The sequence below is a fragment of the Triturus cristatus genome, chromosome 4_1 (assembly GCF_964204655.1).
Source record: "Triturus cristatus chromosome 4_1, aTriCri1.1, whole genome shotgun sequence".
In the NCBI taxonomy this organism is placed as follows: Eukaryota; Metazoa; Chordata; class Amphibia; order Caudata; family Salamandridae; genus Triturus; species Triturus cristatus.
This window is the reverse complement of record NC_140585.1, coordinates 508,315,578-508,333,696: the sequence shown is the minus strand read 5'-3', so window position 1 is coordinate 508,333,696 and position 18,119 is coordinate 508,315,578. Positions and strand designations below refer to the sequence as shown.

At 46.2% G+C, this 18,119-nt stretch overlaps 1 protein-coding gene across 3 annotated transcripts in view; it reads left to right on the top strand.

Moving 5' to 3' along the window:
* The window catches only part of SOX5 (SRY-box transcription factor 5), a 423,652-nt gene that overhangs the window by 187,788 nt on the left and 217,745 nt on the right, over positions 1 to 18,119 (top strand). For all 3 annotated transcript variants that reach the window (XM_085652751.1, XM_085652752.1, XM_085652753.1), the window contains one exon: positions 4,806 to 4,892. In XM_085652751.1, the coding sequence (XP_085508877.1) occupies positions 4,806 to 4,892 (87 nt within the window). The remainder of the gene's footprint in view (positions 1 to 4,805; positions 4,893 to 18,119) is intronic.

The following is an 18,119-nucleotide window of genomic DNA, read 5'->3' as shown; positions in this document are numbered from 1 at the left end:
TCTGTTGCTGGTTTCTTGTTCATGAACATGCCTCCGGAAACAAACAATCGAGGGAGTATGTTTGGGAAACATCATTTGTAAGTAATGCATGCTTTATACAAACATGAACATGTTTTGTTGGCTGCCATAGCGGATCTGGCCTGGTCAGAAGTGAGTTTTGATGCATTTAAGGAAGTCCCATTACTTCAAGAGTATTCTTACTGTGTTTCACTTCGGACACCAGGCGCCGCCTGTAGTGTGGAAACGCCTCTATCGCGCCGGTAAAACTTCTCCAGAAAGAGCGGTCGTGCTTTTTCACACGAAGCGTGAATATTGACGGACGTGTGTAAAGCTAGGTGGCCCCGCAGTGGGAGCGGGTGCACGTCACGGCGCCTGGAACCCCAGCGCTGCACCTTTAATTACGTGAAGCCGGACAGAAGAGCTCTGTTCCTTGGCGCACATATTTTGTCTAGCTGCAGGGGAAGCTTTGTCCCGGCTGCTCTGACAATAGACTTGAAAGTAAAGCGCGGTGCCCGGGGGTGGGGGCCCGCGCCCATTGTGGCGCACAATGAGCTCGGCCGCCGCATTCCTGGCCCGCTCAGGGCCGGTGGCTTCCACTGACTGACGGCCTCCGTGGCACAGGCGCTGAGCGCGGCCACGGCTTGTGTAGCCGCAGCCGAGCGCCCTGTTTAGAAATGTTTGTTGCATCCGGTGTTTGTCACCGGGAGGCAACAAAATATGGAAACGCACCAGTTTGGAATATGTTAGCAGCGTGCGCATAAGGCAGGCTGGGTAAAAGCGCGCGGACTGGCACAGCACAGGCGCCTTGCGTAACTTGGCTTCTGTGCTGGAAAGGCTTGCGCGAGGTGTTCACACTGGCAGGCAGTCATGCCACACGGAGTGCTGTCGTGCTTCCCTGAGGTGACTTGTGGAGAATCCACCACTACTTCCAGGGCCCCCCTCGGACCAGAGGGTGTTCCCTTCATGTCAGGGACACCTCCGCTGGCGCGACGGCCTATGTGCGTGTCTGACACCAGTTGAGTGTGTTACTGTGGGTCCATGCACTTCAAGGCTCTCCTCGCAGCAGGTCCACTTTGGTCGCTAACCTCTCAAGCATCCTTTGCATTTTCCCTTTTAAAACACACTTGTGAGCAATTCCAAATGATGTAAACTATCAGTGCTAGAGGGATATACAAATATCTGTGACTTTTAATTTTTCTACGGCGAGGCGTCTCCTTGGTGTTATTCTGTCTTCATGCTGCTCCAGAGTCTAGCAAACTTTAGTGTGCGACGCTCCCTGCTGCAACAGAGGGCTGCACTGTTGTCTTTTATGGCCCCGATCCCGATCCCGATTCACCTTGGAGCAGCAGCATACTGCAGATGGGTTCCCGTTCAACTTGTCATTTTGTTTTGAAGACCCTTGAGGGTGCCTCCATCCCTGCGCGGTGTTCTGCCCGGGATACATTGCACGAGGGGCAGACCCCCGCCCCCTTGCACGTCGCGCCGCGCGCACTGCGCCACCGCAGATTGCTGACAGGCGTCACGTCTGAGCCGCAGAAAGTCTGCAGAGTGAAGAGGGAGACAATGAGGCCTGCCCGCTTTTTTTCTTCTGTGCTGAAAATTAACCAGGTTCTAATAATTGTGGGTCCTCCGGGCCAGACAGTTCCTTTGAGGAGTTAACAGGCAGCGCATTTATCCCCCCGGCAGGGGGTAAACACATGTCCAAACACATCCAAATAGGCATAAACACCAGAGTCCCCGGATAGCGGGGCCTTTTTTCTTGGATGCGGATAATAAGTGCGGCCATTGTGGAGGCCCGGATCACACTGGGACACTTATCTGCTGCATTTCATTTCCTTGCTGAATGCGGCGGTAATCGTGGAACTGAAAGCCGTGGTAATGGTCTGCCTATCAAAGTGCTGACGTGGGGGTACAATTACATTGTTGAATCCAGCCCATTGTTCTAGGGTTTTAGAAGCATTTGTATGCAGCCCTGCGCCTGCCACCCTGCCAAAGAGGGCAGTGCACAAGCTGGGCACACATGCCTTTAACACCATGACTCTTAATCTCGACCACACGTTCACTTCTCCTGGCAAACAAACACACCAAGCATGGTGAATGGCTGGAGATGTCTCTCTCTCTCTCACACACACACACACACACACACACACACACAGTCACAAAGTGACCGACGTGCACCCGGACTCACAAAGATACTCACCGAAACACTGCAACACTGCAACACTGTCACTCACACTCAACCACTAATGTCCACAAACTTGCGACCACAGGCATGCATTTTCACTCACAGAACCTCTGTCATATTCACAGTCAGATTTCCAGCCACCTCACACACTCTCTCACATATAATGTTATCCAGACTCCTCTGACAACTCAAACACATGCACTTCCACACACCGAGTCATAGTCGCATTGACACTTGCACACACTCCCTCTCTCACACCTTCATATCTCCCAAGCCTGGTGTTCAGATCCCCTCGTGACGCACATACGCACGCTACTCCCACACTCGCACAGGCCAGGTGCGTAACACAGGCCCCGCATCCCCCGCGGTGCGTGGGGGCAAGCTCCAAGGGGCCCCCTCAGCACAATGCTCCAGCCCGGGAGCTCCTGGTTGAGCCCGAGGGGGGCCCTCCACATACCTTGCAGGGGGGCCGCTCAAGTTTCGTTACGCCACTGTCACAGGCTATACGTCCGAGTCGGCGAATCAAAACATCGCCCGCATGGTTGTTGGTGTAAGAAGGGTCCTGTGTCCTCTTTCACCATTTCTTCATACAGGAAAACCGTAGCAACGGCCAGGCATACAAGGATTCACTCCAGAGCGTCACGCGTTCATTAAAAGCATTAATGAATCAATGCAGTTAGCCCGCGTCTCCTGTAGCACAAGCAAAATCACCTGCACACCTCCGTTTTAGGGAACGAGTGCGTACAGCCGCCTGACAGGACGCAGGTCCCACCCCCCGTACCGCACGGGCCTTCCTTCCCACAGGAGTCGGGGTTGCCCACATTGTGATCCCAGCAGCCCCATATCCGGAGGAGAGAGCGTGGGGTGAACATGCTGCCACACACTCACTCACTCCCTCAGTGTGTGGCAACTGGGAACGCTGAGAGAAGTGTCAACAGTTGTTGAATATTAGAGTTTGTAACCCACTACTGATAAACACGACTTCATGCGTTTTATCGTGTCACAATAACCCCTCCAAGACAATTATAACCTAAAACGACCCCCAAAAAGCATGAAACCAATGTTGGGAGGGCCGGTTAAAGAGGATGGATGCGTCTCCTTCCAGTGCCAGAGTCGAGAGGATGCAGGAGCGGAGGCAGATCCAGGCTGAAGTACAGGGATGAACCAAGGCCTGGGTCCAGGGCACTTGGCCGTATCTACCTTGCGTACCTTATGCAGCCCAGCCCTGAAGTCACCATTCATTACTGTTTCCAGGGTGCAAACCCGGAACCGGAAGTGCCATTCCCAGGCTGTAACCTGTGTAGTGATTCCGGCGGGGGGTAGTCAGCCCTTAAGTCCCATGTGGGGACACACTCTCTTACTCACGCACAGACATACTTGCACGGTTGCACCCGAATGAATGCACTCACACGCATTCACAAACCAGGAACTTCCACACACATTTTCACACAGTACACCCTCGCACTGACCTATATGCACAATCACTGATGCAGGTTCTTTTCCAGGCTCACATACCCTCTGCCTCTCTGGCACTCTCGCATGCACGCACATTTATGAGTAGTGTGAATCCCTTCCCCACATTAGCAGATAAATCCACACCGCTAAATCCCACTGATGGGTTGGGAAGTGGTTGTTTCAAGATGTTATTTATCTTAGAAGTTTGCGAACGCCCACAAACAAGTACTTCTTTCCCTTGCCATTCTACGCCGGAAGTCGCCAGAGGTTTACTCCATCTCCTTCCGGGGTGGGAAGGGGGAAGGATCACCACCAGATTTGGGGTCAGAGGGGAAGAGCATCTCCACTGCGCCTTTTTTCCAGTTGAGAATAAAAAGTACCGATACTGTCTGTGTGGAGTTATCATGTATAGAAAACGCTGCACAGGTGAATGGGAGTTTTGGTTTCCTATTTTTTTTTTTGAAGTCACGTGACATTCCCAAAAGTATGCCTCAAAATATATTTCCGGCGCAACTTTCCAGGGGGCAATTATGGGAATGTTTGAGAATTTATAAAAACAGTAAAATGCGCTCCGCCTGTGCCTTCTCTTTTCCTTGTTTTGGTGTATAAACCTCCGCTGCTTATCCCTCTGTCACACACACCTCGAGTCCTGTGAAATAAATGTAAATAAAAAATAAATAAACTGGCCTTTCTGTCAGAGGCCTCGGCGTTGCTGAGCCCGAGACAGGCCTGTGGTATTTAAGCCACATTATACCGGTGAGCCTCATGTAAACACCCAGCTTGGGTGAATTGATTCGCCGTGCTTAGCCTGCATTTCAGCAACATAATATTTGTTTCCTACACTCTGAAAATGACAAGTGCCCATTATATCAGGAACCTGCTCACTGGCTTGAAAACCACCGAGCCGCTGCTTTTTCATAGGCTGCCATTGTCATTCAGAATTAGTGTAGCTTTGTTCGGCGGTAGGGAAAGCTAATGATTTTGAAACAGCAGGTGACAAAACAGATTATTTTTCTCTGCCCTCCGCCCCACCCCCCTCCTTATCGGTTTGTTGATGAAGTCATTGCCGCCGGGGGCCCTGGGAAGGGACTGCTTGCCTCTGAGCTCCATTGTGTGACCGTGCAGGTTCCCTTGTACTCATTTGCTTTTTGTTTCTTTCCCCCAGAAACCCCCAGTATTGAAAAGCTATTGTCGAAGGACTGGAAAGACAAGCTCCTGGCCATGGGATCGGGGAACTTGGGAGACATAAAAGGTAACAACACCATAGAACAGCTTGTGACATGTACAGTGTGCACCCGACTGTCGCTTTCGGCATCTTCTGGGTAGTTAGTTGTTGTTACTCTAACCAGGAGTGAATGGGGTCTGCTTCTTGCGCTTCCTGATGTTTGGTTGGCCTCTTCTTATGGTATAATTTATGATATGAATGTATACTTGGTGTTATGGAAAATGAACACATGCTGGAAATGTTCCATATAAAGTGTACTATATAACAGCCATTTTAATTTGATTTTAACTGTCATTTACGTTTTACAAAGCTTTCTTTTAATGCTGGAGGGGCCTTCGTGTCCTGTACATGTTTCAAGTGTTTGACACATATTCCTTGGCAAATCGTGGTGGGATTGTACTGTCTGAACCAGTCACGTGCATCTTCGAAGTGCACAATTCACTTTAGTGCTCTCAACCTCTTATTTACCACTATTAGTCTTTTTTTTGTGTTTGCTTAGTGCTGTATTTCATGCTTTTTTCTGTCTTCTTTTTGCATTTCATTGTCTTTATACCTTTACACAATTCCATTCTTTCACACTTTATTTTTCTTCATTTCTTTCATTTTACCTTTCTCACTTTTTTCTCGTGTTACTGAACGCCACCCCCCCTCCCCCCTTCTTCCTCTGTCGCACATCTATTTTAATTCTCTTTTCGCGCTGTTTTTTAAGGTCTGAAGTAATTAATGACTTTTGTTTTTACTAAAATTGCATACACTATATGCTTACTTATAGGGGCATTCAGCCACTCCTCTTCATTCATTGGCCCGCTGTTATGTCATTCACATTTTTCTTCCACCGACTACCGCGTACAGCATGCGGCAAAGGCTCAACCTCCTTAGCCATTGGCTGACTTCGCTGTGAGTGACAGCTTTCAGTTCTTTCGAAAGAGCCCACATGCGCATCCAAAGAGCACACGCGCACAAAGTACTTCTCTTCTGTGCCAGGGACTGCTATGGGAACGCGGGTGTTTTGAACATTAAACTATTTTTGCTTTCAGACAATAAGTATTTCTTTTTTAGATTGACATGACCAGCACAACTTCCTCAATAATGAAGTTTTGAAAAAAATGACACGCATTGACAGAGCCAACAGGCTTCCTCCTTTATTCTGTCTCACTCAGCCCCAAATCTCTTACCCATGGGTGTTCAGGTGTTCATGTGAGACAGTGTCACTAATGATTGTACCTGTCCAGGGTCACACCTTTGGTCTCATGGAGCCCTGTGGCTGTGGGGACTCTTTCTCCAGCCGAGGAAGCGAGAAGCCTACGCCATTCTCTGTGGGTATTGAATGCTTCACTCGCCGCTTGGTCTGCAGCTGCCTCCATGCGCTTTGCATAGACCTGCGTTCTAATCATTGCCCCAGTGGTTGTGACTTCGGTTTAGTAGAGCTGTGCTGTGTGCTTCTGGGGAGCGAGCAGGCACCCCAGCATCAGACTTGCCTAAAAGCATTCACTTCCCCATCGCCTTCCTGTTCTCAAGTTAAGCTGAAAAATAGCATCTATGTGTGAAGTGGAGATGCAATGAATAGCGCTCGCAGCCATAGAAGGCGAGGGGCTCCGGCGGCTGCATTCTCCCCTCGGAGGGGCACGTTTTACACATTTCAGGCCCGTGCTGCTCCGTGCACTGGGGCAGGGGCGGGGGCGGGGGCACGGTTATTAGGTGTTGGGTCGGGTTTGGCAGTAAGCTGTGAAAACAGGCCCAGGTTTATTTTTCCTGCTGACTACCGTGGCAGTTGCAATTATTGTGCATTGTTAGCGCGAGGCCCGGGCCGCGCAGGGGTACAATAGAAGGCTGCCCTCTGGGGGGAAATGAATGTGACTTACAGGTTCTTGGGGGGTCAGGCAGACTGATTATTTACTGCCCAAGAATGTGGCTTTCATGCCGCCACTGGCCAGGGGAAGCCGGCAAACAATGCTTCAGCTGTACTGCAGCTGTATTTAGTGAGGGGACAGGGGAGGTGTGTGGGTTCAGCTGTTTGACGCGCATGCGCGCGCGCGCTCCTCTATCACACATGCCCGTCTCCTTTTTTACACATACACTTCCTTGCTCATTTCCACTCTTAGACTGCCACTCTTTATTTTACGAACACACACACACACACACACACACACACACACCTCCCCTTCGTTTTTTTTCTCTCCCTGTATCTCTCACACGCTTTCTTTATTTCCACTCAATCTCACATGCTTTTAATCTTTCTCTTCCACTCTCTTTCTTGCTAATTTTCAATCTCTGACACTTAAACACCATCTCCTTTTGCCCTCTCACTTTCTCACACACTATCTTTAGTGGCCCTGCCAACCACTCACACTCCGTCTTAGAATCTTTCTCACGCCCACAGTTTCTCCCTCACATCCACTCTGAGCCTTTCACCCCCACCTATCTCTCTCCCACTCGCAGCCTCCCTGCTCTGTGTCGGTGCCTTCCTTCCATCCTTCTCTCACTCGTCGTTTTCCCGACCTTTCTCTGCTTTCTGTTTGAATGAGGGTTTAAACCTGCTCGAAAGGCAGAATATATGTTTTAATTTTTACTAAACAAACCACTTATCTGCGCAGTTATTTGTAACACAGCTGGCAGGTCTTTGGTTGACGTAATCAAACCATATTTTCAGATAGGCACAATTGATGTCATGTGCATTTTATTGTGTGTAATGTTCCATTTCATGAAAGCAGTACTTTTTTTGCACTATAAAGTGCCACTCTCCAAGCTGACTTCTTCCCATTTGTAAACTTTCTTAGCCCCTTCCTTCCAAGTGTCATAATTGCACATATTGGTTCATGTGTGCGAGAGCCTCAGTGAAAGGCCCCAAAACATCTTCCTTATAGTTCTCAGATCTCATTCTTTCGTTTGCTTCCGCCGTTTGTTTTTCAGAAGTTCTCAGTCCATCTTCCCACCTGAGCCCAGTCTATTAGCTTATAGTCCTGTCAATCTCAGCGAAACCATTAAGATTTACACAGCTGAGTCTTAGAAAACGAGTAAAATACTCAATCCATCGCGAAATTCAAGGAGACCTTATTGAGCTCTGATGGTGTTTAGTTAGTATTTATCGTGGACTATGCGCTTACTCAGAACACAGATCCGGCTCTTAAAGATCTGGTCCCAGACCTTACAAATCCTTATAGATCCTAAATAAAAACAGGATGTGGCAGTGCCGTAGATATATGGCGGTTTCAAGGCAACTATTCCAATTCGAATGGTATTACTCCTGTAGCTGAAAATTGCCACCCTGTAACCGCACAGCATCCACGTGATACCATGGCCCCCAAACCCAGACTCTGGTTTACTTGTGTAGCTGCCTACACAGCTCTGCCCTCGTGCTTCCTCCCAGACACAGCAGCGCGAGGTGACTGTGACGTTTGAGTCAATAAAAGTAATCTACCAGCACCTCCTAATCGGAAAGAGTATCTGTATGCATTCAGTGGATGGTTCTAACCACTCATGGGGTAATACTCCCAACTGCGTTTTGTGCCAACACTAACACATACTTCATGGCCTCTCCCACACAAAACGCTGGGTTTGACTGTCATCTGATTGAAAGCAATGGCAACCCACAAGGCTATAGTGCCAACATTGGATAGAACACTTCGACTGGGAGTAAGCGTACATCTCACTTGCAAAGCCCTGAAGGCACTTCATGCTTGAGGGTTTCTCATTTACTGGAGGTAAGGTGGTCTATTGTCACTGTTTTTGGTTACTGGAGTTCTGTCTGTCCAGCAAGTTGTCGCGCTGTGTACGATTCTGTCACTTATTTTTGTAGTGTATTATGTGTATGGATGAGTGAGTTTCTTTTATTCCACTGTTTTGCTCATTATTGATTGCTCAGCCTGAGGAGACTCTTTTGTTGCGAGGCATCACTAGCTGCTAATACCGCTTTGATGCAATACTTTGCTCATGCAGGTGGGCTATGTTTAAGGTAATTTGTTCTGCATGGTTTTGATGTGTAGGTTTATGAAAGGATATGATTGTCCTGTTTAGGTGGCAATACATAGCCAAGCATATCACTTTGGTGTTATGATGTGCACTTGACGGTGCAAGGAAATGTGTATGTGTCCAATGTGTACTACTGGTGTGGTTTGTTTTTGACATATATCCATTGTTGTGATATGTGTCTGGATGCAATTATATTATATGCAGAAACAATGGTTCCTGTGGCGAACAAAAGTAAAAAAGGATTATGATATTCTGATGCGCAATCGCTATGAAATATAGGGTTAATGTGATGTCATAGGGAGGAAGGGACTGTACACAACTCAGTATAGGGTAAAGACAACAGTAATTTATATAGTCATAGTAAAAAGCAATAGTTCAATTGAATAGTGTATTGTGTCCTCAGTGACTTAACTTTGGCGCAGTCTGCATGAAACTTAAAAATAAAAGTTCAAATACGTTCGTTCCTTCCTGGAAAGTTTCGTGCGGTATCAGTCAAACAGGGACAAAGAGAAGCTGGGGGAGAGGTCCCAAAAGTGGGGTGACCAAAGTTAATTTCCATAGGAAACTTTGCTGTCCAATACAGAAAAATTGGCTGAACAGGATAACACAACATTTAGCCAAATTTTATAACTTTATTATGAAAAGTGTTTTTTTCTTTTGTGAGTTGGTGTAAATCCATTCAGCCTTTCTTATTTTAGATATTAGCTTCTAAATAGGAACTCGGGCTGGGCATGAAGGGGTTAACTCTCAGAAAGAATTAGAGCTACATGGATTTTTGGTCCTACAGTACTTCTGCAGTATGCTACAAATGCATTCCTGCGGAGCGAAAATTAAAAAAATATTCAGACCTGATTGATTGAGGCAGCTTATTCTCCCGTTGACCACTTTGGTACTGTGGTATCCGTCTTACAATGATGAAACAAACTGATTGTCTAACCACAACATTATAGAAAACAATGTTTTGCACAGCAAGGGTAGGTCGCACCCTGCGGGTTGTTTGCAGACCCTATGGCCAAGCCCGATGTGCCCAGCTGAAGGCATGTACAGCGAGAGTTGGACCATTGCTTTTTGCACAGCTGAAGAAACTGCAGAAGGTGCTTCATAGAGCCACGGTGAAGGTGTCTTGTGCATACCAGTCAAATTGACGTCATAGGAAGTCTTTAGAAGGTAGTCCCATTAAGGTAGATCGAGAATAAACTCTTTTTTGGAGGGTATTCAAGGTTTAAAAAGTGGGTTATCTCACTAAAGTCTATGGCAGCATTTTGTTTGCTTGGTGGATGAATACCAATAAAACGAGAGTAACATCCACTTAATGTGGGTGAGTTGGCAGATGTGCTATGGGTTCGGCATGTAGACAAAGATTTTGTTCATCATCAGACACTGGTGACTCAAAAATGTGCACTGGTGCGGGTTGTTGAGGTACTTGGAAGTCCAGAAATCCTGTATGACACTTTCAGAATGTGGTCATGTCATCAGTGATGTTATGATTGATGTAATTTGAGATGTCATTGGTGATATTATGAATTATGTCATTTCATATGTCATAAGTGATGTGAGGTCATAAGCAGTGCACAATGGGGGTGCAAGTTCTAGTTAGTTCACTTAATATATCTGGCCAATTTCAGTGGTTTTTCAGTTTTTAAATGTTAGTTCTTATCTCATTTCAATACCCAACAATAAAATCACTTTTACCTTTATTTGTTCAGGGAATCTATCTATCTATCTATCTATCTATCTATCTATCTATCTATCTATCTATCTATCTATCTATCTATCTGTCTGTCTGTCTGTCTGTCTGTCTGTCTGTCTGTCTGTCTGTCTGTCTATCTATCTATCTATCTATCTATCTATCTATCTATCTATCTATCTATCTGTCTGTCTGTCTGTCTGTCTGTCTGTCTGTCTGTCTGTCTGTCTGTCTGTCTGTCTGTCTGTCTGTCTGTCTGTCTGTCTGTCTGTCTGTCTGTCTGTCTGTCTGTCTGTCTGTCTGTCTGTCTACACTTATAAGTTTGTCAGGATAAGAACATGCAGGATAAGCAACGCTTAGTCAACCGGATGTTCGGTCGGTGCAAGCCAATACATAAATATATATGGATGGGACTTAGCAAAAAGCATTCCTGTAGTTCAGAGATAGCATTTTACTTGTCATATAGAAACTGATGATTTGAGATATCTTGTTTATTGTGTAATGTTAGGGGACTGTATTCGTTCTTGGAGTTGGGCATTGTTGGGCGCTTAGCAATAGCTCACTATAAAACGTACCTCAGCAGTGGTTGATACAGTTGAGACGTTCTGTCTAACATGTATAGTTTGAAGCTGAGCTCAGTTTTTTGATGAGTACACGATGGTATCTAGCAAGCAGTTTATGATAATAGCAACTTTTTCATAGCCCCTCATTCGCCATTTACACCAATTCTAAGTGCTGCAAATGCCAAGTGTTATTTTCACCCAGTCTAATGATTCTTATTTCACTGGCCTTTGAAGGATGAAAGGCAAAGTTAGCCTGGCTCAGATGCATACTCATGACCCGCACATCACGAGAGATGCCTGCGGAGGTCATTATCTCATTGAGCCATACAACCAGCATGATTATGAGCTACTCTCTGCAATGGAAAAAGCTAGTGAAAGATATTCATATTGGGATGGTAGCCTTTTCACTGGTAAATGAAATAAACAACCAATCACCAACCTACTTACATCACTAAAGCAATAAGTAAGAGAATTGGCATAGTAGGACCTCGAAAACTGTGATTAGTAATACACTTTCCAGAATATTATTAAATAATTTACAGAGTTCGTAACTGTGAAAACAAAGAAGCACAATTTAGAAAGGATGTTGCACTTCGAATAAAAACTCTGGATTTACTAGTCATTTTATGGAATTACAGATAAACTATTTCCAAGACGTTAATGCTTAAAAAACACAAGCTCCCAACATTGCAGGATCTATATTAGAATATCTCACAGTCAACAGAAATCTTTGTCATGCTCAGACTCCGGGCAACTGCCGGCTGGTTAAATTTGATTCAGACTTTTAGCATGAGTATTAGAGAAAACAGGTGTCGAATTCCAAGAGGCAGTACACTTTCCCTGCCCCCTTCAGCTGGACGCCTATAGACACCCTAATTTTCTAATGCAGCTGAACCCTAATATGGGTTTTGGCTGCCTTCTACTGTCAGTTGACCCCTGTAACCTCGAACAATTGGATATTCATAACTCTCAAGAAGAGATGTAATCATTCTGGTTGTTCACTTTTATTCTCTGCTTTCCTATGAATGCAGCAGATTTCTCAGGGGGAGGAATTGATTTGTTAATTGGCTGGGGTTTGATCCCTGGATACGCAGCAGCCATAATCCTCATCAAAGTAAGGCACAAGCAAACCCCAAATTAACCTGCACTCAACCCCCTGGTAGCCTGACACAGAGCAGTCAGGCTTAACTTAGAGGCAATGTGTGAAGTATTCATGCAACACTTCAAACAGTAACCTAGTGAAAAACACCACAAAGAAAAGATCCCGCAACTAGTCAGAAAAATAGAGCACACTTTAACCGAAAAAAATGATAAGAATCCAATTAGAAGAACCATAATTATGAATTGTAAAAGATTTTAAGGAAAATAGCGCTGAAAAGAACAAAACACCAACTAGGTCTGCTGGGCCGGGTCGAAGTCACACTTCCAATCCGACAGCGATGGAGTGCAGGTTGGATATGGTCAGCAGGTTAGACCCACTGAAGTTTACCTACTCGGATTCATGCAATGACTCCTATTTGCATTGGAGAGGGTTGTGAGGAGCAGGGAGAGCGTCGTGTGAGGCTGTCAGTGTAGCTCGAAGAGCCGGTCGGCATTGCGGGCAGGCGTTGCTGGAGCTTCGCATTTGCGATCTCCTCTGAGCGGTCGATGCTGAAGCACGAAGAGTCAGGCTGACTGAGTTTCGCACTGAATTGAGGTGTGAGTGGCGAGTTCTTAGTGCGAACGGGCCCGTTCACAGTCAGAAAAAGAACCAGAAAGCTTGATTGTAGTGCACTGACCCACACCAAGGGTCCAAGACCTGAGGGGCGCCACTTTGGGGTCAGGAGCTCACTGTAGCTTAGGCCAATGGGTGTTGCAGGAAGTTGCGGAGCCTTTTATGTCCATGATTCTCAAATCAGGTGGCCAGCAGACTAGCCCTTGGAGTCCCTGGTTTCAAGATGAAGTTGCAGATCCGTTTCTTCCTCCCCAGACAAGAGGGCAGCAGAGCAGCACATCAGGGCGGCTGTTCTTTCAGAGCAGCAGTCCGACAGAGTGGCAGTCCTTTCGGCAGCACAACAGTCCTTCTTCCTGGTAGAGAATTCACAGGTTCAGAAGTGAACTGAAGAGTTGATGTCTGAGGTTGAGTATTTATACCCAGTTGTGCCTTTGAAGTGGGGAGAAGCTTCTAGATGTCTTTGAAGTGCATAGGTGCCCTGCCTTCCTGGCCCCGACCTCAGACTAACTACAGAGGGTATGCACCCCTTTGTGAGGAGACAGGATACAGCCTATTTAAATGTAAGTGGGGTTAGGCCCAGCTCCTACTGCCCATCCTGCCAGTGACGGTCCATCCAGTCACACCTAAGCTTCCCATTGTGTATGGCTGTCTAGGAGAAATACACAAAGCTCAACTGTCAGTTACAGTCGAACTGGCAGTTTATAATTGCACACACACAGGCTGCAATGGCAGGCCTGAGACATGTTTAAAGTGCTACTTAAGTGGGTGGCACAATACGTGCTGCAGGCCCACTTGTCGCATTTTAATTTACAGGCTCCGGGCACCGGTATGGCTGCTTTACTAGGGACTTATATGTAAATTAAGTATGCTAATTGGGTATAAGCCAATGTTAAAACATGTTAAGCATAGAGCAAAAGCACTTAAGTAATGGTTATCACTGTTAAAGTGTGAAGGGTCCTAAGGCCAGCAAAAAATGAAGTCTGTAGAAACAGGAGGTCTAAAGGCAAAAAGTTTAGGACGAAACCTCTAAGGATGCAAGGTCTAACAGGGACCTTTTCAAATGTTTCAGAACCATAGTCATGGTCATGAAGCTGTTCATCCTATAAGAACCCACAGCTTTTGCACTCACTGATTTATTTGTAATTTTCTAGTAAGAGAGTTTTATCATTCAGAACATGCGGTCTCAGCACTGAGTTTTAATTTATCATGCAACTACATGCCCGCGTGACTCTATTTCCCTTTGGGCTTTTCGATCTAGCCTGAGACACTACAGATAGCTTAGAATTTACTTTTTGTGGCATCAAATAATTTTTGCAAGAATCCAGGATATATCTCAAGCACATGGTAATACCAGTGCTCTTCACTTGGAAATGGTGGGTTTGCCCCCGGTTTTATTTGACTTCAAGCCCTGTAAAGTGGAACTAAAGGCATCTGGCTCTCTGCAATGCAGTTAGGTTGCATTGCCCTTTGTAGCCAGTGAAATGTTCCAGTTGCCAACAGCCCTTCTCTTACTTTCTCAGCTCGGTACTTAGTGGAAGTCATTAGTGCATTTGTATTGTGCCTCAGTGTTTATTTTAATTTGGGTCATGATCTATGTATTAGTGCAAAAACATCCATCCATACTTTGATGAAAGTAATCACAAAAATACAAGAGCCCTGTAGTGAATATTAGGTTTCTGTGATTTCATTCTTTGATGCCTTTGCACATTTTTATGATGGTATCTTAAGTTCTCCGGCATTAAATGAAGAGGAACAGATTATCTCTGTGGCTTAACAAGACATATCCAAATACATTTTGGAACAAAAATGTTCTTTGTGATATTTGCCGAACATTATCCGAACTCTTCGGTGAAGTTTGATTGGTGTTTCCAGAGTCTTATTCAGGGTGCTTGAGGTTGTGTTTGTCCATCAGAGTTGCCAGTGGCTTTTCACTTTCCATGCATGAATGAATGAATAACCTGCACCAACTCTTACCAAGATCTCTTTCCTGGGGGTTATTCTTTTCCTGATTTTCCATGACCATCAATAGTCAAATGATTGTTATAAAGGCATCTCACTACACCAGCTAATTGAGCAATTTCAAACACATCTTTCCTCTACCATGGTCACTTGCTTCCCTCGTGATGCATAGTAAACTATCTGGAGGTTCCCCTGGCCTCATTTGGGTGTTTCAAAATCTAACTGCACCGTAATCCTATCCTATGAGCATGGCTCCCTACCAGATCTACACGCCTCAGAGATTAAATTCCATGTCCCTCTCCCCTCAGTTTAGAAGGATAGGGATACTTTTCATTGCTTCCCAAACGATCCTATGTTGATTGACAACAGCCTTCTCAGAGCTCCTCTGTGGATCTCATTGATGGAACATATAGGGAGGAGCGCAGCTCTACGTCAGCATACCGGAAAGCTTCAGATAATGGATAAGGGATAATGTTTATCTGTTCCATTGCACTGTGGGAGCAGTTTGGAGCCCCCTGTTGTCCTCTTTGCAGAGTGGTGATGGGCCTGAGACAGTAGACCCCACTCTGCCCTTATGGCCCCCTACTCCGCCCCATCTGATGGGGGTGAACCTGCTGATTGGGCTCATCACATTTCACATGAACGAAACTTATGTCTCTAAAGGGTTTAGTGAATTTGCAAGACTTCAGGGTGCCCTTTCAAACCAAGTGTATTGGCCTAGTGGTGTATGTAGGAATGGTTCACAGAGTGTAGTGGCTGCAGGAAGGGTGTTTGAGAACTCAATGTAAACGGTGAATTTATGAACCATGTCCAAATTTCATGTTAAAGTTGAGTTACTGGGCCCTCCTCTGCTCCTCTTTATATCACTGCAGACAAGGAAAACCAGTTCGTGTATTTCCGCTTTATAGAGAATATATCCGCGTAGAAGATTGTAAAGTTTTGGAGCTGACAGGAGTATGTAATGCACTCCGATTGTAGAGCACATTCGATTCACAACGAATTTGTTTGGAGATACTCCGGAATTACTCTTGTATTCCAGGAGTAAGTCTCCTTGTTTACTCAGCCCCTGCTTTGCTCCTGGCATTCAGGCGCGAGACAGGAGTATTCCGAGAGCAAGCCACATCTATTCCTAGTAAAATCTTGTGAGTTTCTGTTTGGAGTGCCGCTGTGACGTATCGTGACTTGGAATATCAAGGGCTCCTCTCGCGTCGCCGGCCTGTCGTCACACACTTTCGCTGTGTGGCGCTTTCAGACCGTGTGAGGGAGTCCCCGCGCCGTGAGAGGAAACGCCTGAGCCACCTCAGCCTTCAGGAAGTGCGCCAGAGCCTTCTACTCTCTGCAGAAGCGCTGCGCCTTGAAGCTGAACTGGCAACGCCGTTGAGAGAGGCCGAGCTTGCAGCGCGCAACGAGCTCCCCGGAGGTAACCAGGCGCTTTCTAGATCTCAGAGCTGCGTTATTCCTTTTTTTTTTTAATCATTCGCCGATTGCCCATCTGCTACAGGTGGGATGTAAACCAGCATTTGTGGTTTATGTAACATTGGCAGTAAAAGCGACTGTGTGATAAAACAATGACATTTTTAGCCTTTCACAATCTAAAATAAAAAGTACTTCCGGAAAAAGAAAACTGTTCAGCAGTTTGTATTGTCTGCTGCGGCGCAGGTCTGCTCATTCAAACGCCTCGGGGCGCTTCCTGATGAGGCACAGAGGGCACGCATGGAAAAGGTGTCTGTTGTGGGGGATTTGTGGTGAGATGGTTGCATTAGGTGCAGTCGGTCATAGGGGAGCGTGTTGCTTGGACTTCCAGGCGTGGGCCTCCTGTGGAGGCGCTCCTTGTTCAGAGCAGCATGATAAGGCTGCAGCAGGTGAGGGCAGGCCCCCTCCCAGGGTGCGGTGCTGTATCTCGAGGTTTCCCGCGTGGGTCTTTGTGGTTGCGGCCGAGGGTCTTGTGGGCCACCTGGGCACTGACTGGAAGTCCTGGTACCGATTTCTGGGTTCGGGGCACAGACGCTCGATGAATGGAGTACATGTCGCTCATGTTTTGCTCGCTTGCATAGATCACTGCTTACCGCAGAGCAGTGCAGTGTAGATGTATTTTGTTTTACCCAAGGTGTGGTGGGCGCTGCAGCGATTCTACCTGCACTGATAGCTGCGGTATGGTATTTGTTTCAATGTTTCTCCTGGGAGAGTGCTTGCTGACTCACCCTGCTAATGTTTCGATGGAAAACAAGTAAAAAGTATAATATTATAAGGAATTGAGTAAATCTTTTGTTCTGCTGCTCTCGTGAGTCATAAAATACCCTGTACTGCAATTGCATTTATATAGTGCTTCATACCTCCGACAAGGCGCTAGCCCGCATTAAGGGATGGGTAACACGTTCCACTTTAGGTAGTGCTCGGTTGCAGTATTGTTCATTTGCAATGTGGTCTACGCGTGAAGTGTTGTGGGGACCACAGCGGTTCTTTTATGTTCACACTGGTCTCTGCCTATGTTCTCAGTGGAAAATACCCACTTTTTGCTTCAGAGAATCTAAGCAAAGTGCAAAGCTCTGGTATAATGAAGAGAAACTGTCACTTTAGGCGTAGCAATGTTAGCCAAAGACAGCCATGCCTCAAAGACGTTGAATAATCAGACACTTACTTTGCCCTGCTTGTTTCAGCCATTCATTGCTCTCAAAGTCCAGTATTGTCTCTGTAACGGAGACTGAGCTCTAGTTAAGGAAGGTCTAAGTTGGGCTCTGTCTGGCCAAAGCTATGACCATTCAGACAATGCATTGGGCCGCAAAGATTTGTTCAAGTTACTTTTAAGTACAGTCACTCTCTTGGCCCCCATCATTTCTTCATGTTTTTGTCGCAGCTCAGTTTGTATCTCGTGCTGGAACGTACAGTTTGTGCGACTATTAGCACTAAGAGTAGTCACGGAGCACAGCAGTTGCGAGTGTTAATGTTACACACGTCACTAGTACTCAAGTCAGAGGTACTCATTGCTACAAGCTCAGAAGCGTGAAAGGCCGAGTGGACTCTTGTAGAATGCAAATGTTATGGCATTATGGTCTGTACGTATTTGCATCATTGTCGTCTTCTCAAAGTGGACATTGTACTGATCCAGGAGCGCCCTAAAAGGGTTTCTGCTAATATTTGAAGTCGCTCTCACTCGGCATCCAAATTATTCCTTTCAAACCCATCGAGAAGCGGTTGAAGTGGTCTACATAGCATTTATCGCCTCCGTCGCAATGCGCTATTTAAGAGTGTTAGTCTTGGATCTTGCTTTGCGCGATGATGTTGAAGCTGTGAGTGCACGCCGTAGATTCCATAGACTGTCAAAGAAGGATTACGAGAGATAATCCGTTCACTGACACTATAGC